The sequence below is a fragment of the Platalea leucorodia genome (genome assembly GCF_965183815.1).
Source record: "Platalea leucorodia genome assembly, chromosome: 12".
Classification (NCBI taxonomy): domain Eukaryota; kingdom Metazoa; phylum Chordata; class Aves; order Pelecaniformes; family Threskiornithidae; genus Platalea; species Platalea leucorodia.
Genome location: NC_138834.1, coordinates 15,866,750 through 15,894,405, shown reverse-complemented (window position 1 = coordinate 15,894,405; position 27,656 = coordinate 15,866,750). Strand labels below are relative to the sequence as shown.

Here is a 27,656-nt window from a genome sequence, read left to right as displayed (position 1 = left end):
CTGAGAAACACACGGCAACGACGATGCCCTTTGAAGCCAAGCAGAAATCAGTCCCAGTTCTCTGCATAGAGAACGGGGACAAGTGTAGGTCTGGAAGAGTAGGGGAAGGGAGCAGGAGGCTGGGAGCGTCCTGGGGAAAGGGGAAGGAGGATGAGCATCCGATGTGTCTGGAAGCAGCTGGCAGGGCCTGGAGGCTGCTGCTGTCACCGCTGCAGACACGTGCAGCATTTTTGAGTGTGAACAAGCTGGAGAGCAGGGCACTGCCACACAAGGCGGCTCCCGGCCAATCCCCGGCACCAACAGTGTTACAGCTCAGCTCCCGCAGCACGGCCCCCGCTGCGCATACGCTCGCAGTTGTGTTTGACATGGTCTGAGAAGGGGGGGGGCTGGCTATTGCTGCCTATCCCCCCCAGCTCCGCTCTGTGCCCTCTCTCCCGTTGCTCCTTGCCACGCAGGGGCTCTCACCTGCCCCCTTGCAAGCCAGGGGGATGCAGAGGTGGGGACCCTCCACACTGCCCTCACCGAGAGGCACCGCCAGGCCCCTTCGCCGTGAGGACAGCAGGAGGGAGGGCAGAGCCCTGCCGCAGGCTTAGTGCCCAGCAGCGTCTCCCCTCCCTGCAGCAAGGACTTGCCTCTGGACGCCGGTGCAGACGCCACAGCGTGCATCTGCCGCGGTCCTTCTCCCCGAGCCCAGCCACCACCTCTCACAGGGACATCCAGGCTCCACATCATTTCATCGTGCATATTTATCGCTTTCCCCCCGCAAGACATGTATTTGAATTAACTCTTGGTAAACATAACCACAGGAGATGCGAATATGTGCCGGGGAAGCATAAATAACTCCACACAGATAGACACACACACACAGACAGCAAACACAGACACGGTTCACCAAGGGAAACCAAGAAGTGCAGAGCACGCCCTGAGGCTGCCACCAGTCCCAATGGCTTTGCTCTCGTCCACCAAGCCAAGAGGATTTCTCCTGCTCTTGCTTTGCAGCAGCTGGTGGGAGAATAAAGCTGGGGAGGAGGAGTCTAAAGTTGCAAATATCCCATGAAAGCATCATGGCAAGTCCTGGCTCTGCAGTTTCCTGCAATCATCTCCAAGGAATGGTTCCAGTTGTAGGAAGTTGCAAGTCTTTCACAGTGTGAAAGGGTGGAGGGGCATGGGGACCACCATGAGGGAGGAGCAGCAGGTCATCTTGCAATGTCCCAATTGCAGCCAGCCGATAAACCTTCATGTGGGAACATCGGGGCTAGATGCTCCATCTAGGTCCTCTTCTGCCCTCTCTAAGGTGCTGATTCTTCTTTAGCTGAGAATAACCTTCAACGGGACATCATGCGAACAAACTCTGCAACCAACAAGAAAAGACAGCCCTGAAGGAGAAGGCACGGTCCCCAACCCAGCTCTCACTCCCTGGAAATCGCATGCAGCCAGGGTGAAACCGAGAGTCCGCACACTGCCCGCAGGTCTGTGCCGCTCCGTGACCGGCCCTGGAGAGCTCACACGAAGCGGGCTTTAATCCTTGCATTAGATATGGCGACAGGATCCCACTAGCGGGGCAATTCGTTGCCTCGGACTCCTTCCCAGCCAGTGTACAGCCTTGTTTGCACAAGGAACTCCTTGTGAAACACTATGGCAAGTGTCGTCTCCCTTCACTGTAACTTCAGGGAACCTTGATTTATGGGCTTGGGAGCACAGTATGATTTCTTAGTAAGCTTGCCACTTCAGAGAGACACCAGTGTGGGAAAGCACCAGTGTTTTGGTAGGTACCAGCATTTTTGTAGAGAAAAGTTTACTTTGATGGACTTCTTGTTTTTAAAGATACAGGTCAACTGTAAGGATACCCTGGATCTATTTCTTCACCACCCTGCAGCTTGTGAAGTCAATTACAATTGTTCAAATTGAGTGTAAATGCCATCAAATATAAACGTGTTTTCATTCTGCACTTGAATTGCCGAGGAACTAATAACTCTGCAAAGAGGAGGGTAGTGGAAATTACCCCTTGACTTCTTCTTTTCCATTGATGGAGCTGTCCTTTGACAACTCAAGCAGTAACTCACAGAGAAAATGATACTGGGATAGCATTTCATGTATTTTAGCTGTCTAACATAATTTAACTGTGGGAAACAAGGAGAGCTACTGTCATGTAATCAGCCAGTGCATTAGAACAACTGCAGCTACCGGATACTTTCTAGGGAGACACTTCTAGTTTTTTAGCATTTTCAAAGGCCTCAGAAGCTTCAGTCATCCTGAGGACTGAGACTCCTCGTCATGCAGGAGACCCAGGAATGCCTCTGAGCCAAAAAAATTACATCAATTTTATTTTAATTCTGTAGTTCCGTGCTTCACCCTTACTGCAAAGGGACATCTGGATTTGCACTAGGAAAACAAGCAGCTTGCCATGCTCTCACACCTTCCAGCTCTTATATCCGCTTAGCTGTCCGATATCAACTGCTTCCCTTGCCAGAAACCCTGAGCTCTATTAATATTGCTCCTGGCATGGCTAATGGCTAGGATAGTAGCCTAACCACTCTTATTTTTCCAAGTCTTTCTGGCACGAAAAGTGGGAGAAGAAATGAATTATCTCTGGGATTTAACATGACAGCTCTAGATCAGATATCTGCAGTCCTAGTGAGCACATCTGGCATGTGACCATCTTCTGGCATAAAGGCACAGAAACAAATTTTCTAGAAACCCAGATAACAAGGTGAGCCAGGGGAAATGGAAGGTGCAATGCGTTCTCCAAACCAATCTGGCCTCCTCACAGCTCCTGCAATAGATTTAACAGAAAGGAAAATGCCCCATAAAAAGAAGGCTGGCACAACATGTGCGCATCAGAATCTGCTGCTCTGTGACGGGGCCTCTCTCTTACCATGCTAGAGTTATGGAGACCCAATTGAAACCGCGATGCAGCAAGAGATGTGCTTCACTCACACAAATGAGTGCTTCAGCTGAGGAATTCCCTGTGTGGGCCAATGTTCTCCATCTTCCTCAGCTGACTAGGAAAAAAAAATGGTTTGATTTTTTTCTCCATAATTCAGATACCTGGGCCCTGAGCATGCAAATCTTCCCTTCCGCTTCCGCCTCTGAGCTGAAACTCCGACTCGCACCAGAGCAGATGGACAGGGAGCGTTCATCCCTTCTCACCTTCAAAATCAACACGCCCATCTCCGTTCAGATCCACGTCCCGGATGATCTCTTCAATATCCCGATGGCCCACCTGCTGCCCTAGAAGCTTCTTCATGGCTTCTCGCAGCTCACTGGTGCTGATCTCCCCATCACCGTTGGTGTCAAACTGCAAGTACATGAAAAATACCAGCAGGGGAAATACAGTTAACGGAAATGGATCTTGCTCTGGGTTGGATTTTGTATTGGCCTGCTCCTGAGTGCCCTATTTTTCCTGCCTTGCTTTCGTGTCCCTCCTTTTCCTCCTTTGGGTGCCTTTTGGATCCAGTCTGTCTTCTCTCCTCAGAAACCCCTCGCAACTGCTGTGTCTGCACCAGTTTCCTCTTCCTTGCCTCAAGGGTTCCCTTATCTTAGTGACTTTCTCTGCTCCTCCCTTGTTTCATGCCTGGCTTGGCTCTGTCTCTGTCTTCCACTGTGCTGCTCTCTCCTCCTCCTCCTCTTCTCTTCCCCAGTGGGTCTTCTCTCTCTCCTGTCTCCTGCTGCTCACCTCTCTGGGGGGCACGCGGTAGGGAGCACTCACCTCTCTGAAGGCATCGCGGAGCTCTTTTACACCAATCATGTCTGCAGTTTCTGCTAGCAGCTTTGGTCCCATCAGCTCAACAAAATCTTCAAAATCCACATGGCCACCCACTTGGGACAAGATGAAAGATCGCGTGTAAGAACTCCATACATTAGCCAAGCCCAGCACTCACTTTGCACTTCTGTGTGCCCCAGAGAGGGCTTGGTTCTCCAGGAAGCAAAGCACAGAAGGTGCAGGACAGTGGAAGGAAAAGCAGAGGTAGTTTTACACTGTCTTTCTGTTTTGTGGATTGTGGGCTAGGCAGAATGAGCCCCAGCTATTCCCTCCTAGGCTGCCATGGACCGTCACATCCTCATGGCATCACGTACTAGGTACGAGAGGCTTGATCACTCTAGTGCTTACAGCAACCCTCTGCTGCGCCTGTGCCAAAGGGTACGGCAAGGGCACAGCAGGATGTGTCTGCATCGCCTGGGCAGTGCCCTGCAGCAGCGGTGGAGTCTTGCTCCATTAGCAGTGGCTAATGTATATCCAACTGTTTATTCGTCCTGTTAGTCCTTTTGCTTGTTTGTCCCCTATCTGAAAGCTGGCAGTAACACTTTCAAATTTCTAAGCGCTTGTGTGCCAGGGTTAGCAGCTGCTTTTGTGTGTGACTGGTTGCATTTGTCACAGCTGTTTTCCTTCCCTTGTGACCAAGTAACTTGTCCTTTTTACCCCATCATGTGTCAGAAATAACATGCACTAAATATCCTTTTTCCAACCCGGCTGAGGGTAATACCCTGCAGTGCCGCAGACAAGAGGCGACAAAAAATGATGGTGAAAGACGAGGGGCACAAACACAGCCACAGCGAACCAGACGCATTTGCCACGTTTTTCCACGACTCCAGCAGATGCCCCCATCTGACGCTGCCAGCACAGCTCACTCGCAGCCCATCCCCAGGCACGCAGCAGATCCGCAACCAACCACCGCAGAGCGCACAGCCCATCCATCACCCATCTGACCAAAGCGTCTCCATCTTCCCAGGCTGTTTCTTCAGTCTGACATCATCTGACAACGGCTTCAATATGACAACACCCACAACCTGTGCACCGATGTCTAACTGCCCACATCAAGGGCAGTTTTATACCTGACAGCATAAGCACAAAGGACAACGCTTCCACTCACTGTTCCCATACAGCACAGTCCATGCAGTCCCTTTGATAAGCAAAAAACAAAGGCATCAACTGCTGGGGACCACAAACAAATGGGAGAGATGATAGGGAGTGAAAATGAGAACCAAAAGGAGAGGGGGAGGAAATCCAAAGGAAAAGAGACAGCAGGAGACTGAGAGAGCCTGAGGCAATGATGCAGGGCAGAGCAGCACCAGGGAGGTACAGCTAGGTGGATATTACTCACGGTTCATGTTGATCTGCTGGGAGAGCTCTATTAGCTCCATCTCAGTAGGCATGTAGCCCATGGTTCGCATGCAGTTCCCCAGGTCCCTGCAGTTAATAAACCCATCCTTGTCTTTATCAAACTCCTTAAAGGCTTCTCTCAGTTCTGTGGGAGTGGATCCAAAAAGAACAATATTGTCAGTGACAGCTGAAATGCCTTTTCCAAGAAAGCTCCCCAGAATCAGCAGCACTTGATGAGGCCAGACTCCCTAAGATACTCCGTGTTTTCCCAGCAGATCTCCCTGCAAAGAGGCAATGGCTGGAGCAATGTTAAGCTCCTCTATCAGCAACACTGCTGACCCATTTCTTACAGGAAAGCTTGCTTGGACTACCAGTGTCACAAACTGATCATTGCTGAACTGCATTCCCTGAAGAAACTGAAACTTCCCAATTTTTACCCCTGCACTATATTATACAGCCCTCACTGTAGGGATTAGCAGGTAAAACAGCTTCCCTGGAGCCATACTACTGTATCACGCTCTACAGCACTTTCCGTGGGAGCTGGAGTGGACAGCAGTTCCCTGACAGCCAATATCCCATTACTGTACTTATCCTCCCACCCTGAAGAAGCTGGAATGGATGCAAATTCCTTCACAGTCAGCACCCTTGCAGTTTTATGTATTATTTCTTTTGCTGGGGTTACCAGAAATTATTCCAGTAATCAATTCCCTTGATTTGCCCCAAATTATTTTACCCCATGGGGTCCAACCTGGAAGGACCAGCCAGTAGGTTTTCACTGGGCAGGGAGAAAGGTGACACAGAAGGAGCGACAAATTTTACCTTCAATTTCTTCCGGACGCAGTTCTCTATCCTGCAAAAAGAGAACATACTGTGTTAAAACCGTTTGCTTGCCACAAACATAGTTTCAGAACAGTACTTGTTGGTGCAAACAGTTCTGGGACAAGCCAGAAAGTGAGAGAAGAAACAAGAAGGTGATGACATGTTTAATACCATCTACCTAGCAAGGCTTCCCAGCTCTCCTCCCCAATAGGAGGGCTGTTAGCCTGCACGCTCTTCTGTGGAAGCCCCCTCCCTCTCATCTGCTGGACAGGGGGATGACGGGTGCTCCCCAAAATAGAAGAGACCTGGGCAAGCGCAGCAACACGTGTGGCCTCCCCACTTGATGGTACTATGAGCACCTTCACGAAGCTCCTACATCATTCCCCAGCGCCAAGTCCTGGAGGAGAGACTGTCCCTGCAGCAGTTATGACCTCCTCTAGAGCTCTGATTGTATCTCCTACTGCAGCTCCCGCTGACACAGCCAGATCAAAACAGCTGGAAGCAGTCCCTGGAACCAGCAGGTCTCTACCATCATCCGCTTGGATCACTGCTTGATCCCTGTCCTTCTGGCAGGACAGCGGCAGCCACGAGCTCTCTTACAGCCAACGTCCCAGTGCCGTCTCCTGCGGTCAGTCCCCACAAAAAGGCAGGAACTTCCCCCTTCCCCCCAGCCTCAGCTCCGTATACAAGCATTTTGAAACCAGGCGTGAAGGCAGACACACAACATATACATCATCAAGGTCATCTACAAACAAAACAGGACAAGGATTCACCATGTTCTGGAAACACTGCAACTTCAAACATCCAATTTGAATTTCTTGGAAGAAGGGGGAGGATATAAAAGAGTATAGGAAAATTCCAACACTGCACCAGGAAGAAGAGATGAGCATGGAAATGCACTGCTTTCTGGTTTAAATGCCCTTTCTAATTCCTCTCATGGCTCCCAGGCAAATCCAAAACATCTGAGAATTTGGGAACACAGAAACGCGATCTCTTTTGTCGTCTCACTCTCGGCTTTTCCCCTCAACCGTGGGGAGTTTCTCCTTGCCTTCCAGGTGTCCTCCAGCCTCACCACACATCCCTGGAGATGGTGCCCTTGACCAGTTTGAGAAGGATGATCCTTTGCTATTTAACCGCAGGCTCCTCTGGAAACTCTAACGGCAGCTGCTCAGAGTGCATCGCAAACTAGGACACACACTGGTTTACGTCTGTGCAAAAGTGGGCTGTGCCAGAGAAATGACCAGCTTGCCACTCATAACCTTCCCAGAGGCATCTCTGTGCTGGATGGAACTGTCGGAGCGCGCTGGCTCTGCCGTTTCATCCTTCACAGACCTGGTATTTTCAAACATGTCATCCCATTTGTTCTGCTTTCATCAACACCAAGTAATAAAACAATTCCAAGTCATTAGGCCGGATGTGGGAGGCATTATTGCCCTCCTGCCTTCGATAAAATAGCAGATGAAAACCACCCATGATCAGTACCAACACCTTGTGCGCCTCCTTCCAGAGTTCGCAAACATTAATCCCTGGAGATACTGCTGTGTGCCGACAGCCGGCTCGGCGCGGCAGCAGATGCAGGGGTACGATTACCACCGCCACGGTGCAAAGGGTGCCGTGACTCACCCGCGGTAACTGCTGCCTTGTGAGAGCGGCTGGGGTAGGACCCAGGCCTCCCTCCAGCACAGTCATCGCAAGACCATCCTCCTCCTCGCTCACTGAAGACCACGGTGCGACCGACATGACTGACACATGTCGGAAATGGGGGCTTCGGCACTGGCTCTAATTTTGCACACCAAGGCATTTGCGTTTGCAGGGCTCTGAGCATATCTTTGCACATGCAGATTCCACCATCAGAGAGCCACAGACTGCGAAAGCAAAAGGAGGGGGAGGGTTTACGTCCCTCCAAAAATCTGACTCAAGTGATAGCTAACGTCATGAAGAGGTTTTCTGTTTTAAATTTGAAAGAAGATCCCCTAAAATGATAAAGGAGGAAAATTGCTTGGGAAGAAATGGGCTGAATCACTCTAAAGCTTTTGGAGAACATATGGAAAGAGGAACAAAACTGTTCAGAGAGTTTAGATCCTAGATATGAGCAGAGGTGACCCTCAGAGAGTCCGTTATACGTAATGGTCTTACCCTCATTTATTTCTCTTCTATGCACAATAAATCCTGTTGGTCTAGACAGTCAGTAAAAGTAAAGCTGTTTATCAGATGCACTTATTCTACATCAGGGTAGTTAGAGACATCGCTAATGCTATTTTGGAAACTTCTTATGGTACTGTGAGTTTCCAGGGCCTGAACAGGATGGATACCTGCCCAGCTGTGAGCCTTCCGCTAGGGAGCTGGACCTGTCTCCTATGTCGGGTAGCTCTGTGCACGTGTGCTTGTGTGAGAATACTGGTTTGTGTTTTAGGGAATTGGCCCAAGGAATAGGTGATCCCTTAGTGGCTGAAGGTTAGGAAGAACAAAAGCTATTTGAGCAATAATGACAAATAATGACTCTTTTTTGGGTTGTTGGTTGAAGAAGAGGTTTCAGAGATGAAGATCTAGGTGTCTCCTACAGCTGTAATAACCATATTAACACGAGTAAGACAGAGATTTCTTACAGAGGCAAGAAAGCTCTGACTCTCAGGTAACTGGGGTGAGCTTTGTTTCACCAGAAAAATACGGAATGCACTGGGTGAATATCTGACAATGCACACATTGACTCATACGTATCCATAAAAAGCATGTTAATAATATGTTTGCATACGTCTTTAAATTCATGTTATTGTAGGAATCAAATGTTTATGTGCAAAAATATGTTTTACTTCTTGTAAAGATACAATACTGGGGTGAGTATTTCTGTATATTTAACATGTCCAGGTGTATACATTTGAATTTACATACGAACACATCTTTTTATTTTTTGTATATACATGCATACATTAGATGCATATGAACACACAGTTACAGACAGGTGTGACTGGAGATGGATGCGTGTATTTTTGCTATTTATCTGTGTGCGTATGAGTAATAGCATTTGGTAGTCTGGCACTATTTGCAAATATGAGGACAGACTGATGTTCTTTGGTTTCTTTGGCTGGGATTGCTGCAGTGTCGGGCTGTGTATGATAGCGTGTAAGAGATTGTGTTTGGGTATCTGTGAGGAGGCAGATGCGTGCTTATTTCTGCTGGTACTAGTGTGCTCGCTGTGAGCTGATAGGAACTGTATCAAACACGGGCATCTCTGTGGGACAGCTTGTTCCCAATATGGATGCCCTGATTTGCATTTAAGTGGCTATTGAGGCCTTAAATGCTAATCTGAGCCTCTAGGAATGTCAATGTCTTGCTGGAATAACAGCTTTGAACACTGGACTCCTCCTGAGTCCATATGATTACGTACGTCCTGAAGTCCTAAGTCCTTCTCCTGAGTCCGTACGATTATGCCTACTTGAGCGTAGGCTTGGATCTATCTTCCATAGCTGCATTTTTAGAACCCTCCTTTCTCGCTGTTTATGCACGGGGCTATCTCTGCACATCCTTCAGGTTAGACATTTGCCTGTGATTGTATTTGCACTTGGAGCTGGAGCCGGGATGCTAGAGACCCAGGGTTGGGGGTTACAGAGCTCCACACAGACGGAGCACACGGGCAGCTCCGCATCCCCGGCTCGCGTCCACACGGCTTTGTGCGTGTCTCGCCCGGCTGGGTGTAACTTACGTACAGGCAGCCTGTTTTCTGCGAAGCCCTTCCTCAGGAAGATGCATGCTGGCCCCAGCAGGTTGTGCATGACGGCGCAGTTCTGGGCCAGCACCATGAGCGGACCCTGGTACTCGCAAGCCGACGGCCCCTCTTCGCTCGTCTGGACAGCCTTATAGCACGTCTTCTCCTCATGGCGGATCTTCCCAGCCAACCAGCAGCAAGCAAACAACACAACAGAGGATGTTACCTCCCCGTCTCGCCCAGCCGTTCTCTGAAGTTTTACTGAACCACCTCACAGAGACATTATTGCTAAATTTCCTTCATCTGGTCCACGCTGTGTCCCCCCCAACGGTCTATTAGGATTTGTACAGAAGCAGTAAGTCCGGGAGTTCACTTTCAAAAGCTGATAGAAGTACGACCAACCGGGAGAATTTCGCTTTGAAATGACATCAGACTCTCAGCACTGCTCACATCTACCCAGACACAGCCCAAAGGGCCACGCTCCCGCTATCCGCCCCCGAGTTAACGATCCCTTGAATGAGCTGCAAAGGACCAGCAGGCCCCAGCCTGACAGCACATGTGCCAGCCCGTGCCCAGGGCGAAGCTGCTGGCAGAGGGCATCCCCAGGAGACCAGGCAGAGCCTGCACAAAGACCCTGCGTTAGGCTCCGCGTTACACTTCAGCAACACGGCATCACACGCTTTGTAATATTATTAGAAGGCCGGTTACAGCATGAGGTGGCTCTGCCAACTGCAGGCTCACACTCCCCATGCCACTTCTAATTAGTTACATCCTCAGGGTCTCCAGCAGTTACTGCACTGGCCTTTTCTAATTACTGACAGTCCCAAAGTGGAGATCAGACACGGGCACAACATTTTCGTCTGTTTGCCTTTGCACGTTTTCCTAAGCGCACACGTCCTGCTAAGCCAGGGCTCCAGAACAGAATCCAGCACTGGATTTTATAAGGAGGCACTGCTTTCCTTTTATAGAAATGCATTTCCCTGGCTCTGCAAGAAAACTCTTATCCTGATATTCCCATGCAGCTATAAAAAGCCAGCACAACCCACAGGACCCTTGGTTTTATAGAATAAACATTAATCATACATCAGATTCCTCTTCAGGAATTATTCTACTTTTACAGCCAGTGTTCCCAGGGGTGATCAGAGCAGCTCTGTCAATTGTCATTGTCTCTATTAACCCCTTCCTTAAAGCCTGAGGTGCTGCTTCAGGCTAAAAGACCAGATACACACACACACGCCCCATTCACACTGGTCCGAGTCTATTGTATCTACTTGCTGTGTCTGCCGTGTGCTATTATATTGCACACATGGTTTGTAGTTCGCATTTTTGTACACAGTCTTACACCAATCTGCTCACGTATAATGTCATGTGAATATCAAGCATCAAAACAAAAACAACTCAAAAAGCAAGCCACGGAGAAAGAAAACGATGAAGCAGAAAAGCATTTTCATTGCAGTCATGGATGAGGAAGAAATCTGTCTCTGATTAAATCTGACACATAGGACACTTGTCCTTAACAACCTGAAAGATGAGCATCCGTCCACAAATGGCATACTACTAGCTCAGCTAAATGTCAAGGCATCTGTGTCGAACTGCAGAGTTTCGTGATATCAGTGCAATGTATTTTCAAAATTATATCAGCTTTATTTCCTGGCACATTTTTCAGTTTAATATACCAAATAATATGAATCACTTAAAATAGCCCACATCAGTTCTGTGTTTCATCCAGTGAAGCCATGTGCAAGACCTAAGGCCCCACAGCCCCGAATCCTTGTCTGTTGACCCTTCCAGCCAGTAGGGTTTACTACCAAGCCACAGAGCAGTACCAGAGAACGGTCATCCCATCACTTTCCTGTGCGGACAGAGATTGCCAATTTGATGAAACAGTTGCCAAGAGCCACCAGGGCTCCTGGCCAGACAACCCGACGCAGTGCCAGGACGACAAGGTGCACGTCTCAGCAATACCCCGACAGGGGATCCCTGCCCCGCTCTGCCGCTGCAGGCAGGATTTATGGCATTCGATGTTCCCTCTGCCAGCAGCCCCCCAGGTTTCTCCTGCAAGTGTCCCCACAAGTTCCCTCCACCACGTTCCTCCTACGTCCTGGCAGAGCCAGAAAGGGAGCCGTGATACGGGTACAGGGCAAAGCAACGTCAGCTGCCCGTTACAGGGGAAACAGCAGCGTGCACGACAAGGAAAGTGCAAGGACAGGACTGGGGAGCTCAGGCTTCCCCTGTCCCTTCCCCAAGCAAAGGACCACTACCCTTCCTGGCTGAGCCCGGCCCTCGGCTGTGTCAGACCAGCAGATTGTGGAGGGGGAAGAGACCGGGCTGATTTAGAGGAGGCTGCAGTGATGGTGAAGGGTGGCGAAGCGAGCGCCCCGGATACCAAAGCTTTCCCTTTCTGCACAGCAGAAGCACAGCAGGATTCACCTCGTTTCCCTGCCTGCGTGTCAGAGGGACTTTGCGGAGCGGCAAGCCCAGAGGGGCCTCCTCATCCTGGCTCTCGGAGGGAAAGGCAGGCAGGCTGGCCGCCGGGATCACCGCGGGGACACTGTGACAGTGGGAAAGTGAAGCTGCTGACAACAGACGCGGAGACAAAGCCTGAGCGCTGCCACCAAAACGGGCAAGGTACCCCTGCATCAGCCCGTCCCAGACCAAGCCAGCCGGTGCCTGGGACTGACTCCCAAATTTTGGGTTGAAAACATGTATTCCAGAGATCAGTCTGTCACCCAAGAGCAGCTTTCACACACGTTGTCTACAGTCCTCCCTCTTTACCATGTCAGCAAAATGAGTTTGCCCAAATCTGAGAAAAAAGAAGACCGGGATCATAAAACAGCCAAGTGAAGTTGTGCAATGTTAAGCCTGATCTGCAAAGTCTCCACTAGAATCATGTGTGTCATGATCAAAAGAACGGCAGAGCCCCAGGACCAGTCAGGATGAGTGCCCGAGGCTAGCTGGAGCAACGTCTGAGAAATTCTCTAATTCAGCTTTGCAACTTTCTCTCGTTAGTCGTGCCATCCCAGGCCTTCTAGCTAGGCACAAAGTGCATTATTCGAAGGAGCTTTTAGGAAGGAAAGCATAAATGACCTAAAAGACTGATGACACAGAGCTTATAAGTTCTTGAATCCATTTTGATTCAAGCAGCCTGGCCACACGTCAGACTTTAATTGCAATCGCCTTGATCACGCTGAGCACAGCTGCAGCCAACTCCTTTTATTGCAAGTTGGAGGTGACCTACAAGCAACCAAGTTGTTTTTTTCACATGTGCAACATTCGGGTAAACCTCAACTACTTCTGCCTCTCCCTGAAGGTCACCCTGACCCGGGGACTGGTCTCAGCACAGCCTAACAGCTTGGTGATGAATTCCCTCCTCGCGTATCCCAGCTGCCCCACAGCAGCACTGTGCCATTACTGGCTTTGTTTACAGCAGCCGAGATAACAAACAAACTGTGTTTCTACACAGAAGAGGCAAATCTCCGGCCAGAAGAAATTCCCTGCTAGGGAGGTCCTCTCCCCAACAGCTCCCTGCCAGAGGAGCTTTCCCGGGTGGCAAGGTCTCCTGGGTGGAGCATCCTGATGGCAGTGGCATTTCATCGTCGGCAAGGGCTCCACAGAGGTAGCTCCTCACTGCAGTACTTTGGATGCTTAGCGTAACTTTTTCATTTATGAGGAGTGAACTGCATAGCTTTTTGCTGAGTTATTAGATGTGCAGCAATGCTAAGTGAGAACCGTGCAGCTGACAGGTACACAGTGCTGCAAGACCTACCTCAGTCAAACAAGAAATATTTCTGGGGCATGTCATTCCCATTTCAATCTAGTCCCTAACAGCAGAATCGTTCCTGAATCTAAATTAGTCCTGGGATCACTGTAAAACCTCAGCACAGAGCAGACCGTGGGTTGAAGCCTAACAGATACACAGGGCAGCTCGCAGATGAAGTCCAGCTGGGCCCAAGCATGTAGACACATGGGCCATGCTGACGTGCAACACGATGCATGAACATGCAGCCAGGGCCCTGTGTATGCACTCACAGAGGCATGGACAAACAGATCACAGAGAAAAACATGCTTCTGTACCCAAACACATACCAACAAAACTAGATGTGCGCATACGCAAGGATGGATATACGTAAAAATACACGCGTGTCTACATACAGAGTTCTGTGAGGACAGCCGCTAGCAGGTACACACACACAGAGCGCCATCCGAGCAGGGATACGTGTGTGACACACACAAATTCCCCACCTATACACTCACAACATCATCGCACGCTTGCTCACGCACCTCAGGATGCGTACGCAGGGACATAAAGAGCTAAGGGCACACGCATCCTTCGGATGGGCTCATTAGGTGTGCGCACTCTTACGCACCAACAGGAACACACACAGATACGTGCCCGTTCACGTGTACATAAATATACGTCCCTACAGAAGCGCCACACGACCAGACTCACGCAGACGCCTCTCGACTGAAGCACATGCACACACGCACACAAACTCACACGTATACACATACATTAAGATGCCCGTACAGGTGTGGGCCAGCATACTGTGCACATCGGCAAGCACAACCTTGCACGCAGCCGGAGGACAGCTATGCACACCCACGGGGAGCAGGACACAAGCCTACTCACGCGCATGCATACACACACGTTTATTTACACACATGCTGTGGCACCCAGCATCCCCGGCTCCAACGGCTGCACTTGCACGAGCAGCTCTTACAAAAAAAGACTGGTGAAGAGAGCTGAACCCTTCGTACGCATCTCTGCGTTTCTCCCACCTCCCGTTCCCATCTGTCCACGACGTCACCCATCCCAAGAAGCAGGGCTGGAAACGCACAACGCGCTTTGATTCAGGGAACATACCTTTTTTGAGAGGTTTCTCAGTGGAGACTTCACACAGTTGCCCATAATATGTTGAGTCTGCCTTTCCGGTGGACTTGGTTATAAAGGAACTGGAGCAATTGATCCCATTAAAGGTACTCCTTGGGAGCAAAGCAAGAAAGGCAGCGCCAGGCAAATCCAAACAGCTACTGGCTGCTGGGGCTTCCCTCTTCAGGGAGCTTTTTCTCTCTCTGCCTCTCTCTCTCCGTGTTTTTACTTTATGTTCACTTTCTTGAAGAGATGAAGCAGGAAGGAGAGGGAGGGGAGAGAAACAGACAGAAAGAGAGGGAGAGAGAGGGAGAGAGAGAGAGTGAGAAGGGGAGAGAGAGGGAGGCGGATGTATAATCTACATCAGATTAATGTTCAAATCCCTCCCACCCCCCTCAATCTGCAGGCAAGATTGTTTCACTCATGGGAGAGGGCTGATTCAGGGAGAATTAAAACAGAGAGGCACCGCAAGAAGTGATTTCAGTGATGAGTTCAGTGAATCCAGCTAGTTTGGGTCCGCACAGCCTCTGAACATCGCATCCCTACCCACCCCCCTTCTAACTCCTCTCGGCTTTTCAATCACCAGAGAGCTAGGCTGCCCAGAAGGCAATCCACTTAGGGGCTTGCAGCAGAGTCCGGAGCTCATTTCGGAGCAGAAACGGACCATTTATCTGGGTGGGACCTCTTTCAGCTTATGAACACCAGCAGACCTAGAAGTCCCTCATTCTTTTCCTGCCGCGGTGGAAGCAAGCCTGGAGGCGGCGGTCCAGGGACCCTACAACACTCTCAGCCCCGGGACAGTAATTTTTAACCACAAGGGAGAGACCTTGAGCCAGTCTTGCAGTAAAGCTTTTCCAGCTTTCTGCAAGTAGAAATCAACTGGCGGTTTACCTGCACAAGTCTGCCACAGATGGGCTCACACCTCAATCCCAAATCTGAACAGCCCCACGCTAGATAAGGTGAAGCAAAGAATTTGGACGTCAGATCCATCCGTTCCATTTCCAAGCACCCAAGTCCTGGAATAAATAAGAGGCTCCTAAACCTAGAGCCAGCTCTGAACTCTGGACTTTAGGCCTGTTGTGGTAACAGAATAATCTCTGAACGAAAAGGGATGAGTCCCCAGTACATTTGCCTCTGATCTCAGGCTGAGCATAAGAGCATTCGGTTTGAAAAGAGACTTAAATTGCATAAAAAACTCACCATCACACCCAGGCAACAGGATCTGAGCAGGACAGCGAAGGCACCCTTAGCTATGAAGCCACCACAGCTGCAGCTCTGCAGTGATAAGAAGCCATGGCATGAAGAGCTACCTCCTTCAAGAACTGCAAAGAGCAAGACGACATTGATCCTACACCCGGTCTATGCAGCAGGCTGGTTGGACACTCAGGTGTTCAGCTGAAAGATTTCACAACTTTCTTTGTGAGTGTGGTTCCAAACAAAAGGCTCTACAAAGACCTAACCCACGGGCCGAGGACTTGCACCACATGCTTTTTTGTGCAGGAGCCAAGGACTCACTCTCCCGGCAGCTCTAGGGCTGTAGGACAGAGAAGGATGAACTATCAATGTCACAACAAAGCAGGGATTTCTCTGCTTCTGCCCTGATGGTGCTGTGGCAAATCAAGTATGATTATAAGGTGAATCAACACTTGCTTTAGAGCTTAGAGGCTTCTACCACCTGAGGAGATGAGTTTAGGAGTCCAACCATGACAAGAGTCAACAGCTTCCCCAGTTCCAGTCGCAGCCAGAAGTGCACGGCCATGCGGGATGGTGTTTCTTGCACCAACCGCTTCCCAAGAGCGAAGGCAGTGGAACAGCCTCCTCTCAGATCCCTTCAATGCCTTCTTCACTGCATGGCCTGGGAGGGAGCTGCACAAAGGTCCACAGGCCCTCCAAAGCAAGAAGCTGCCGTAGCAGAGACTGGAAGACACCTTTTGTACCCAGGGCAGACTGAGAGAGGGAGAGAGGGGATGGGGAAGTCTGGTCTGGAAGACCTCCATAGCAGAGCCCAGCCGTGGTGGGCTGGGAAGAGAAACTGTTCCTGAGCCGGGCCTGTCTCCTGCTGTCACAGTTCGAAGACCCCTGACGCTGGGGAAATCTACGGTCACTCCCTGGGGCTGCGCCAGCCCTGGGCCTCGCAGTGGGGGACTTTGCAGGAGGATGCTGAAACTCCCAGCTCCTCTCAAGGCTGCCATCTTTAGCTCTGTTTCTCTTTCCCCTCTTAAGGCAGCTAATGGGAGGCTGATCTACCCTCGGCCAAAGTGCCCGTCGTTAATAATGTCCTCTGTCAGCCGGAGCCATTCCCCAGGCTCCTTGTTTATTGACGAAGTGCTTGTCTCCCTTGAGCAGAACCTGCCACACAGCGAGCGAGGCGCCTGGGCTCCTTCCCGAGACAAACGACTCCAATTCCAGAGCAGAGAGGAGAGAGAATCGCCTCCCTGCCGCTAATGAATCTCCCCTTGACAGGCAGCGCGGAGGCCAGGAACGCCCTGCAATTGAGAAGTGCCCATCTCCCGCATCCTCCCGGAGAGAGGGAGCGGAGCAAGGGAGTCGGGCATCTCCTGCCAAGAGAATCCATCACAGCCCAGACTGCCACGGGACAGCTTCAGAAGACAGCCGTTGAGCGTGCCTTACAGAGCTCTAAAAGCCTCTCAACAAAAGTTGAGATGGTCACCCTCTAAATATTAGCTTGTACCAGAGCATTTGGAGCCAGCCACCACAGCACGCTGCTGCGTTTGCCTGCTCTCCTGCCTTTCTTCCCTGCAGTCGCAGGCAGCTGCGGGAAACGTGCGGGGCAGAGGGAGCGGGCTGAGACCTGCTGCCAGGCTTGGCAGGGAGTTCGCAGTCCAGGGAGGGAAGAGGCGATGGGAGCCCACTTGCACCAGGTTTGCAGCACAGTCACAGTCCTTCGACTCCTCAAGAACTCTGGCAGAGCTGCAAGAGGCCCAAGAGACGCATTCGTAAACAATTTTCTTATCTCCTTATTTATCCTGAATCTCTTAAGAGCAAATGGGCAGCACATCACAATCTAGCAGACAGACCCTGCTGACCTCTGAGGAGGAAAATCACTCTCTGCATTGGGATCTTGTTCCCATCCCCACCACAGGCAGCTTAGAGATAGGCAGGGAAGTGGAGTTGGCAGAAAGGTCATTAGAAGATTAGGTTAGAAAGAACATATTTTCTCCCTTCCTCCAACTGAGGCTGCTGTAAGAGAACAGGATGCTGAGAATAAGTGTGTCAAAAACATTTGTGTGTAGGTGCTGATCTGTGGGTATGCCTATATCTGGGGTAGTCAGTATGCGAGTGGGAGGGCTGCACATGCATGTATACTGGTTTTCCCACACTGTTCTTTGTGGCAATCACACTGTTCTTTTAAGGTCTGGGGCTCTGTTGTAAACTTTCTAAAAATCGGTAGGATCTTTGTGAAATGCCAGTCTTGCCTCTGCGCCCGCATCCCTTCCTCTCCCCTGAGGCCCAAGGTGGAGAGCGGAGACCCCAGTGGATGTGGTTTGGCACAGAGCGAGGTCTCGGCTCGCGGGAAGGAAGGGACTGGCACATTGACTGACCTGAGCGCAGAGCAGGGAGGAGGCCGGGTGACTTGGCATTGAACAGGGAGTGATTTAGGTGGTTTAATATGTCTGGATTCTTCATAAAAAGCAGCAGTGCTGGGCTTCGGGCTGGCACCTTTGGCAGAAATGCTCATTCCGTAGGAAAATGCTGGATCCCACCAGAGCTAATCACTTGCCAGAAACTTTGTCCAGTGGCAGCAAATATCCAACAATCACAACAGAAAGAACAAAAGTCAATCCAAAACTTGGGATTGCTTATCAGACTGCAGCTTTGCTTGGCAAAAAATGCCAGTGGAAGTATGGATTTGTACAGGGAGACTGTTCGGATGCCAGGCCCGCTTCAGTGCGCGGTCTTTCACTTGCTGGAACATTATATCAGATGGTCGTCCTCAACACAACACGGACACTGCAGCAGGGCGATGTCAGTGGGTAGGGGGTAATCTCTGAGGGGAGCACACAGTAAAGCAGGGAAAACTCATTCCTAGCATCTTTTCACTGAATTCCGTAGTTTTACCTAAGAGCCCATTGCATGCTTTGAAGATTTAGTATTTCAAAATAGGCCACCTTATTTAATTTATCCTAACAGGGCAAGAATTTTTGATCTATTTTTTCCCGTCACAGAGTGGAGAATGCACATATTGATTAGTAGCTTTCAAATCGGCTCCCAGCCACCCTTTAGCTGGTGCCTATAGATCTGTATTTTACAAGAAACAACCCAGACTTGTTTGCTGGATGACCTCAGAAGAGCCTAAGCATTTGGAGCTGTTAACATCCTCCCCTTGCCAGTGCTGTCGGGGGCCTCATTTCAAAGCTCCCGACGGCTGGAACACGCACTGCCACTCCGAACTTCTGCGACTGGCTTCCCGCTCTTCTCCTGCGTCAGGCTCCCGAGTGCTTTTGCTGCACATTGTGTTGTGTCTTCTAACCTCAAATGAACCTTGGATGGCTCCATATTCCAGCCAGACAAGTACGGGTCGACCTCAAGGGGAGGCACCAGCAGGTACTGGTGGGTGCAGTCCAGATCCTCATCTGGGGGGAGGAATATTTCTGCAGAGAGTTTGGGAACTTTCTTTGCTGTCAGCTGTTCCAGGAAGAAAGTGTTGCTGACTCATGCTGTGCATAATATTCTCCTCCATTAGAGCGACTGGATCATATTCAATTGCGAACAACAGAAAGGTTATTAAAAAGACCAAGGGTATTTTCCATCCCTCTCAAGGTAACAAAGTCTGGACTGTCAACTTCTGTTTAGAACAGCTTTGCCTGTAATTAGCTAGCTTTATGCTGCGTTAGATGAAAAGAGATGGGAACGTGCCATCTCCTGACACCTTCCATGCAGATCTGGTCCACGTATTTTGCACTAGCCCAGCTTCCAAGTCCCTGCACAGGAGATGTGTTGGCCAGAGCACAATGTGTTGTGGATATTTTCTGCTTTCAAGATCATCAATGGGCTACAAAAAGACAAGTACAAGCTTGACAGCCCAGAAGCTGCTGTGACAATTTGCCATGCACACGCAGTACAAAGATTGCTTAAAACAAACCTTAGGTGGTCCCTTCCCTTTGCTCAGGAACATGCGAATCGTGAATCCCTCTCTGTCTGCCTGGGACTACTGCAAAAGCAGCTAATTCTGCCCTGGCTCCCTCACCTCTTTCGAAGTAGAAGGGACAGGGGGTCAGTATTTGGCTGGCACACCGAGGTGCTACAGAAAGCGTGGCTGATTACCAGGCGAGCAGGAGCCTGGGAACCAGTACTACCCAAATGCTCCAAACCTACCCTGTAGCATTACACGAGATACGCCACTATAGAACTGAGGGCTGCCTCACGTCTCTTTTGAGTAAGGATCTGGCAGCACCTTTAGAAGGACCAAACTGCACATCCCAGTATGAGCTCTCTCGCTGTATCTCAACACAAACTACCCAGGCCCTTTCTGCGTCATTTCAGCAGGACGCAAGGGGTTGCTGGCGGTTTTCGGCTTCCTGCCTTCAACCGCTGTGACACGATGCCTCACAACGTTACACGGTTGCTGTTTCCTTCCAAGAGCAGAGAATGTATTTCATCTGTGTGGGATGAAGCAATGCTATATATTCTTTCCAAAGATGGGTGCAGGGTGCAAAGTACTCCAGGGGAGGAATGGGTGGCAGAAATATTAGAATATTGCTAATGACTTCATTCATAGACAGTATTGAGTTCATGGTCTTATGCTGGTGCAGAAAGCTACTAAAAAACCTAAATATGACCATACAAGCTAGGACGGCTGTTCGTCTTTATTTCTAAGTGGGGCTTTTGATTGAAATTGGAGGATTACTCAAGTTCATGGGCACTGCTGTTGCTCTCTAAGGTCACAGGAATGTCAGAGGATTATTGAAAGGGAGCCCAAAGTTAGCTAGGCGTCTTTTACTGGATGCACACCATATAGCTGCTTGTTATTGGAAATCAATACCACTCATGGACTCATCAGGGAAAAACGGTTACTGAAGCTGCGATGCTACAAAGAACCACAGCTAATTCAGCTGACAAACCTGCAGCCCAGCCACTACATCTAAAGCTAAACTCCTCCCTGACACCTTGTTCAAACGCAGCATTGCATGAAACGAACATCAAGGCGGTATAGGTTGATGGAATGCACAGTGGACTAATTTAAATGATGATTAATTTATTATTAAAAGATTTTCTTCTCTCAAAAGATAAGTTGAATCTAACCAGAAGGTTTGTGTATTTCAGTGCATTAGATCATGCTGCTGTATATTTCATGAACGGAATATTTAATGAATGTTCTTTTAGCTTGGTTTTATTTTGATGTCTTTCCATATCCTTTTAAAACAGATTTGTTTTAAAAAGTAAATCACTGACAAAGATTAATGTTTGCTGGCAGGCCCACTGCAGGCAGGAAGCTTATCCATTGCCCCTCAGTGATTCTGTACGTCTGGCTCCCATCCCTCAAGCTCTTTACAAGCAATAAATGTGATAAATTTTCCTCCAAGCTGAGCAAGGGGGGAGCTGAGTGGACGTGCTCAAGTGGAACAATGTTTTTCTGTGTCTGTGTCCATTACACATAGAAAACATGAGACGTACCTTAGGAGGTATGGGGGGTGTCAGCAGGCAGGGTTGTACGCATACGCCGATCGTTTTTAAGCACAGGAATGCATACGCATGTAGAGAGATGGTTGCACAGCCACAGAGAAGGTTTAGCAGAGGCTGCACGCGTACGGGCTGTGTGTATGCAGGCAAGACGTGCAGACGAAGGCTTTTTATGTCAGGCGACATGCATGGGCACGGGCTGTGTCAACACATGCGGGGATGGAAGCACGGAGGCCGCAGGAGCCGCAGGCAGGTACCCGGACCCCTGCGAATACGCGCCCGGCCATCAGCTCTCGCCTCCACCCGGGGAGCCAGGGGGCTCTCCCCGGGCCTGACGCGCCCACGGGCGGCCCGGGCAGCGGCCAAGCCCCGGCGGCACGGGCAGGCCCGGGGTGCGCAGGGCGAGCCCGCTCCGGGGCCCCGGGGGAGGAGGCGGCCGGGCCGGGCCGGGCCGGGCCGGGCAGGGCAGCGCCGCCCGCAGCAGGGGGCGCCCTGGGGCCGCCGAGCGCGGCGGGACCGGACGGGCCGGGGCCGGGGCCGGGGCCGGGGCCGGGGCCGCACCAGGCCGAGCCGCCGCTGCCCCGGGGGAGCCCCGCGGCGGAGAGAAGCGGGGTGAGCTGGCGCCCGCAGCGGCCTTTCCCGGGGAGCCCCGGCGGGCCCGGCCGCCTCAGCACCCGGCCGGGCAGGGCTGCGGCTCGGGGCGCGCCACCGGCTGCAGCAGCGTCCCCTGCCCCCGGGACACCCGTCCCTCGCCGCGCCCTTCGAGGACCCGCCTGGGGCCGGAACAGGCCTTCAGGGGTGCCGTAAAAAGAGGAGCAAACGTCGGGGGAGGATACGGTGCCCCTTCTGGTTTTTTCCCCTCCCAACCTGCGCACCCATGCTCCGCACCAGCGAGCTAAGGCTACGTACTGGGATCAGCATGGCTACGGCGGTTGGTCATTGTCAGCCAGAAGGCGGCTGTTCACCCCAAATTACTGTGCCGATGTGACATGGTAAATGAGCAGCCGTCCCAGACCGCCCTCGCTCTGCCTGGAGCCCTGACCCTGCCTTACAGCACGGCACGAACCCTTCACCTTCACCTTCACCTTCTCCATCCCACAGCACGACGCCCGAAAGCTCCCGTCGCTGGCGTCACCGCTCCAGCACAGCCCGCAGCGCTGCGGCCTCCCTCGCTAATACACGGGGGCAACTGAAAACTTCCATTTCTGAACCATTAACCACTAGCCCTTGGCCGGGCTGGCCGGGGCTCACCAGCTCTCCGCTGGCGGAGCCGAAGCCACTGGTCATCCTGCAGATGAGGAGGCCAGAAGGGCGAGAGGCTGGACAAGGCGCTTTTTCCCTACCCGCTCCCGGCTGGTTTAGAGGAGAACACTCTTGACACCTGGTTCCCACACAGGCAGCCGCCCCGAAACAGGGCCACTTCTGTCATCCCGGTTTGCTGTAAGGTCCATTAAGACCTGTTAAGAAGAACTAAAGCCCGTGAGTAAAGGAAGATAGAGCAGGAGAAGGAAAGGAAACCGATAGAGGAAATGCAGAAAGATTCCTCCCCTATTTTAATGGTAATGTGGACGCTGACATTAAAGCAGGAATGGGAGACGGTGCAGGTAGGAGAGGCTTTTAACTCCCTGTACAAATAGAAACACAAAAGCCCCTTTGGCCACAGTGCTAACAGCAGAAGCCTGTAAATATTTAATGATTCCCTACGCGTTGTTTGACCCCTCTGCTCCCCATGCTACCAGAGGCAATTGACAGAAAACTGTTGGGGAATCACTTCACTGAAAAATTTAACAGGCAGGCAGGGTGTGAAAGCTAAACGGCTCTGCAAACGGTCAGGTCTCACATGGCAGGATCACTTGCAAATTAATATTGCATAGCAAAGGTCCGGAAAAAGCTCTTCTTAAAGGTGCCAGCTAGGCCAACGCTGTGGCACGGGAGGAATGAAGCACGGAGAACTGGGGGGTTTCTGTGCCGCAGTACCCGTACGGCGCTGTGCCGCAAGCCCGGTGCCAAGCTGCCGCATCGCCGCTGCCCCGGGAGTCCTCCTGCCACAAAACTGTTGTATCGCGGTCCCTGCTGCCACTGCACTGCCGTCCCAGTCTCTGTGCTGCTGTTGTCACGTTAATGAACTCCGTCCTGCTGCCAGGCTGCCACCTCACCGCCATCCCGGCTGCCCAGGGAATCAGGGAATCACTGCCCCGCTGCTGTTACGGACGTGCGACTGCTCGCTACTGCACTGTTGCTAAACTGTGTCCTGTAGCCACGCTATAGGACCATCATGCTATACTGCTCTGCAGGGCTGACAGCGTGCTCCTTTTTGCTCCGCGACGCTCCTTTACCACTTGGACACTCCAACACTATCCTGCTACCGGGCCAAAATTTTATGAAACGCCCTCCCCACGCTCCCTTTTCTTGCCACTTTCCCACTTTGCTGCATTCTCACACATGCATCTCTTGCCAACTACACCCGTGAGTCACCGCACCGCGCTCGCACCGCACTGAGCTCCTGCTGCCGCGGGGCCGCTTTAAAGCACTGCTGCCCCGCTCTCACACGCGGAGTACAACCGGCCCGTACTCACGCTGCGCTTCTGTCGCCGTGTCAGCCTGTGGCGTTGCCCTCGTGCTAACTCACAGCCGTGCTTCCGAAACTGCGGCACGGAGGTAACATCTCGCTCGCTGCCTTCTGCTACAGCGGGATGGTGCTGTCAGATCAGCGCGGCCCTTTGCTAATATCACACCAGAAGTAATCACTGCTGTATAGAATAGCTCCCGTCTGGAATATTGTATTACTACATCATTAGACTGCTAAACTCTTCTGTCAGGCTACAACACTACACAATTATCACGCGCGTGCACTGCCAAACTCCTACCTCATGGCACCAGTATCACATCTCTGTTCTGCCACGGGATTGCGTTACCACACCGCCGCGCTGTCAGTGCTGTGCTCTCCAGGCACTCGGTGCTGTGCGGCACTGCATGCTAACCCGCTATAAACTCCACAGCAGAGCGCTTTTCTGCAGCTGCCTCGCCGGTCCAGCGTGCAAACATGTCATTAGACTAAGATGACATCCTGGCTTATACTAATACATCATTGCACTACCCTACATTTGTTAATTCACGAACCACTCAATTACAAAATGGTAAAATGCCCTAGAAGAGTATTATTGCTTTATTATATTAGAACATCACTGCACCAATATAGCATGAGCCTAATTAATAAAATATCACTGCATCCTGTATCCTGGCAGTATCTTAGCATTCTCCTGGAGTACACACCCACAGTGCACTATATTGCTGTGCTGGTTATATAAACACGGCACTTCTGCCTTCACTCCGTCTTTTTTTCTGCACAGCTACAAATCTGCCTCCCTCAGACACAACCCCGTAGTCCTGGGCTGCTCCTTTTTGCCGTTACTGCAATCATGACATCCTCCGTGAAGTCATCCCTGCAATCTTTTCTGCGTATCTGACTGTACCACTGTAGTGGCTGCATCTGCGACCACATCACTGCACCACCGTGGAACAGGGTGATGTTCCACATCTGTAGAGCTGGGACAAGATATACCGGTGCTGCTGGACCACAGTGCTCTGCTGCTGCAGATATGCATCACTCTGCTCCTCTCCTTCTACGTACTGCAAAATTACTGTTTTAGCTGTTTCACAGTGGGCTGGAGAGAAGTTCTTGCATTAAATAAATTGTCTGCCGAGCTGTTGCTCTCTTCTCATTACAATGTGGAGCAGCCTGGTGTTACAGCACCTGCAGCCTTGTACTGCAATCCTGGGCACTTCTGTACCTGCGGCCCTGCCTCAGCCCAGGCTTGGGCTCCTGCAGGTTTAAGTCCCTGCCTGTCTCAAAGCATCACTCACATTTTTACGCAATGCTTAGCGTTTGTTTCTTCACTCACAGAAACAAAATTTCCATCATTCAGTTCCATGACAGAATTTCCACAGTTCTTTTCCTCAGGCCTTTATTCATCCCAGGATTTTGATATCACTACAAAAAAATCTTCACATCTCTCCTCCTGTAACCAGCTCTTTGCGTATCCCCCATTACAGTTCCCCTTCTTGTATCCACAAATCCCCTGTACAGCCCACTCCTAAAAGCCAGTCCTAAAATCTCCACTAGATGGTCGTTCTCTCATAGTTACTTCAAACAAAGCAAGTGAGAGCTGAATACAGAGAGAAATGGGAATAAATAATATTATGCTCTAAAAGAAAGGTGTTGGTGTTTGTTTGTAAGCACTGGTGCAATGTACCCCGTGGAAGGATGAAAACTGGAATCGTACCCGTCTCTTTCCTGTAAGGGACATTGCTCAACACTGCAATGAAATTTTGCTAAGTTTACGGCTTTCGGAAGCGTCTTATGACAGTGGAAAGCAAGCAGCAAAGCAGGCAAAATAAAGATGCCGTTCAGACAAGCACTGAGTTCAAACCCAGAGAGCCTGCTGTGAGTGGGAGCCCTGGCATGGACTTGTTTGTATTTCTGACACTTTGGGGACACGCAGCTCCGTAGACTTAAAATCTGTTCTCAGATACATCTTCACTTTCCTCAAAACTACAGGGACAGCACAAGTCAGAGCTGAGCCCCCAGATTTCAAAGCCTGGGGCTGGAATATTGCTTTTTGTAACCCGGTTGAGCACCAAGCCGCTCACCAGGCCGTTCCTTATCGCTACTCCAAAATTTTAATCTGTTCTTCTGGTACACCATTGGCGCAGGGAGGGTAATACCCGTTCTGAGTTAAACACAAGCGTAACGCTCATAAATAACAGACTGTCAGTGAGGATGCAGGATTGTTGAGGAGAACAGATGCGGTTTGATTTTTCTCTGGAGAAGTCAAGACAAACAGAAGTAGACAACACTTCCCGACAGCAGATTAAACAGATACGGGTGTATCGCCTCCTTCCACCCAATTACAAAAATTCTTCTCATTCTCCCCACAATCTTAATTTGCACGGGCACCCTGCAAAGCCTCCCAAACCTGCTTTAAAAAGAAAAAGACCCAACGACAACAAACCCCACAAATCATAATTCTGGTTTAACTGATCACTTCCAGGGCTGGAACTGAGCTGCCCAGGCTACTGGCTTACACCTATAATTGCGCTTCTGGGAGACTGCAGTTACATTAATCTTGCCGGAGCTTACATCTCCCAGTAACATCCCTAAATGGCTCTAAAAGAAAATTTCGAGCCAGTCTCCCTCTGCCTTTTCATTTTTAGAGGGTAGCCCTGTTGGGTAATTTCACTACCAGCAGCAGCTAAAAGCGACAGCTTTGTACCGAAAGAGCTTGCAAACACCGAAAGCATCTGTTCCATCCTAACATAGTGACTGGGAAGGCTTCGGAATTGGGTCAGGATTTTTTTTTGTCGTCCTCCCCACTACCTTCTCCTGACAGCTTCTGCCATCAGAAATGATTCATATGCTGATTGTACAGAAATGTACCATAAGGAGATGTAAACAAATACAGCAAAGCAAGGCGGGGAGCCAGAGAGATGGAATCTAATAAGTAAATACATTTTAAAAATCCGCTTCTCTGACTCTCGCCCTCAGCAGGCAGAGCCACAACTTCCCCCGGCGACAGGGAAAGCGCCGGCCCTTCTCCCGCCAGCGCCGCCGAGAGCCCCCCGCAGCGGCCGGCGGGGCGGGCGGGGGCCGGGGGCTGCGGGCGGCTCCGACCCGCGCCCCCTCCCCGCCGCGGAGCCCTCCTCGGGGCCGGCCCCGCAGCGCCCCGGCGGTGCCGCAGCGCCGGGAGAAGTTCGGCAGGGGCGGCCAGGGAGCAGTGCGTTTACAGCGGCGGGCGCCGGAGCGGCTCCGGAGCGGCTCCGGAGCGGGGAGCCGGAGGTCCGGCCGCCAGCGGGCAGGAGGAGGGGGCGCGGAGGGCAGGCGGGGGGAGGCGGGGGGGGCCGAGAGGCGCTTTGCCCCTTACCTGGCCAAAAACCGAGCTGAGCATGGGGTGCAGCTGGTGGAAAAGGGGGTCCGCTTCCACCGACCGATCGCTGCCGCTGGACTTGGTGGAGTACTTGCTGCTGGATTTGGACAGAGGTGAGGCGCCTTCCGAGAGCTTCAGGGACTCTCTGCTGGACCTCTGCCTGTGACCGAAGAAAAAGTCCTCCTCTGCCTCCTCCCCATCCCTGTCTGAGAGCTGATGCTGGTCCTGGGGGTGACCGTGGCTGCCGTGCGGCGGGAGGCGGCCGTGCCTGGATGTCCGCGCCGCTTCCTTGCCGCTGCCTCGCCTCGGACCTCCTTCCGCCGGCTCGGGCTGGCTCTCCCCCCGTCCATGTGACAGCCTCCCCGCGCCCCGAGCCCCGTCCTCCCGGGCGCCCGGGTGGCAGAGCGGCCTGCGGGCGCTGGGCTCCCCGGGGAGCGGCTCCGGGCTCTGCTCCCTCCCCGCCGGCCCGCCGCGTCCTCCGCCGTCCCGGGCGCGGCTGCCGCGGGGCTGGGGCTGGGCGCCCGCCGCCCTCCGGCTCCCCGCCGCCTTCAGCAGCGAAGTGCGGGACTCGCTCTTCGCCATGGAGGAGCCGCTCAT

General features: G+C 51.5%; 1 protein-coding gene across 3 annotated transcripts; it reads right to left on the bottom strand.

Moving 5' to 3' along the window:
* Nucleotides 1–922: 922 nt before the first annotated feature.
* On the bottom strand, nt 923–27,656 carry CABP1 (calcium binding protein 1; the record flags this gene model as incomplete). Of its 3 annotated transcripts, XM_082324702.1 has the most annotated exons (7): nt 923–1,351; nt 3,151–3,298; nt 3,710–3,819; nt 5,103–5,246; nt 5,921–5,951; nt 9,625–9,801; nt 14,488–14,532. In XM_082324702.1, 7 exons carry the CDS (start codon nt 14,530–14,532, stop codon nt 1,326–1,328), a joined length of 681 nt encoding a protein of 226 aa, XP_082180828.1. In that variant the 3' UTR covers nt 923–1,325. The 3 variants fall into 3 exon arrangements, with proteins under 3 accessions (XP_082180828.1, XP_082180827.1, XP_082180829.1); XM_082324701.1 differs by lacking the exons at nt 9,625–9,801; nt 14,488–14,532 and adding an exon at nt 27,057–27,656; XM_082324703.1 differs by lacking the exon at nt 9,625–9,801.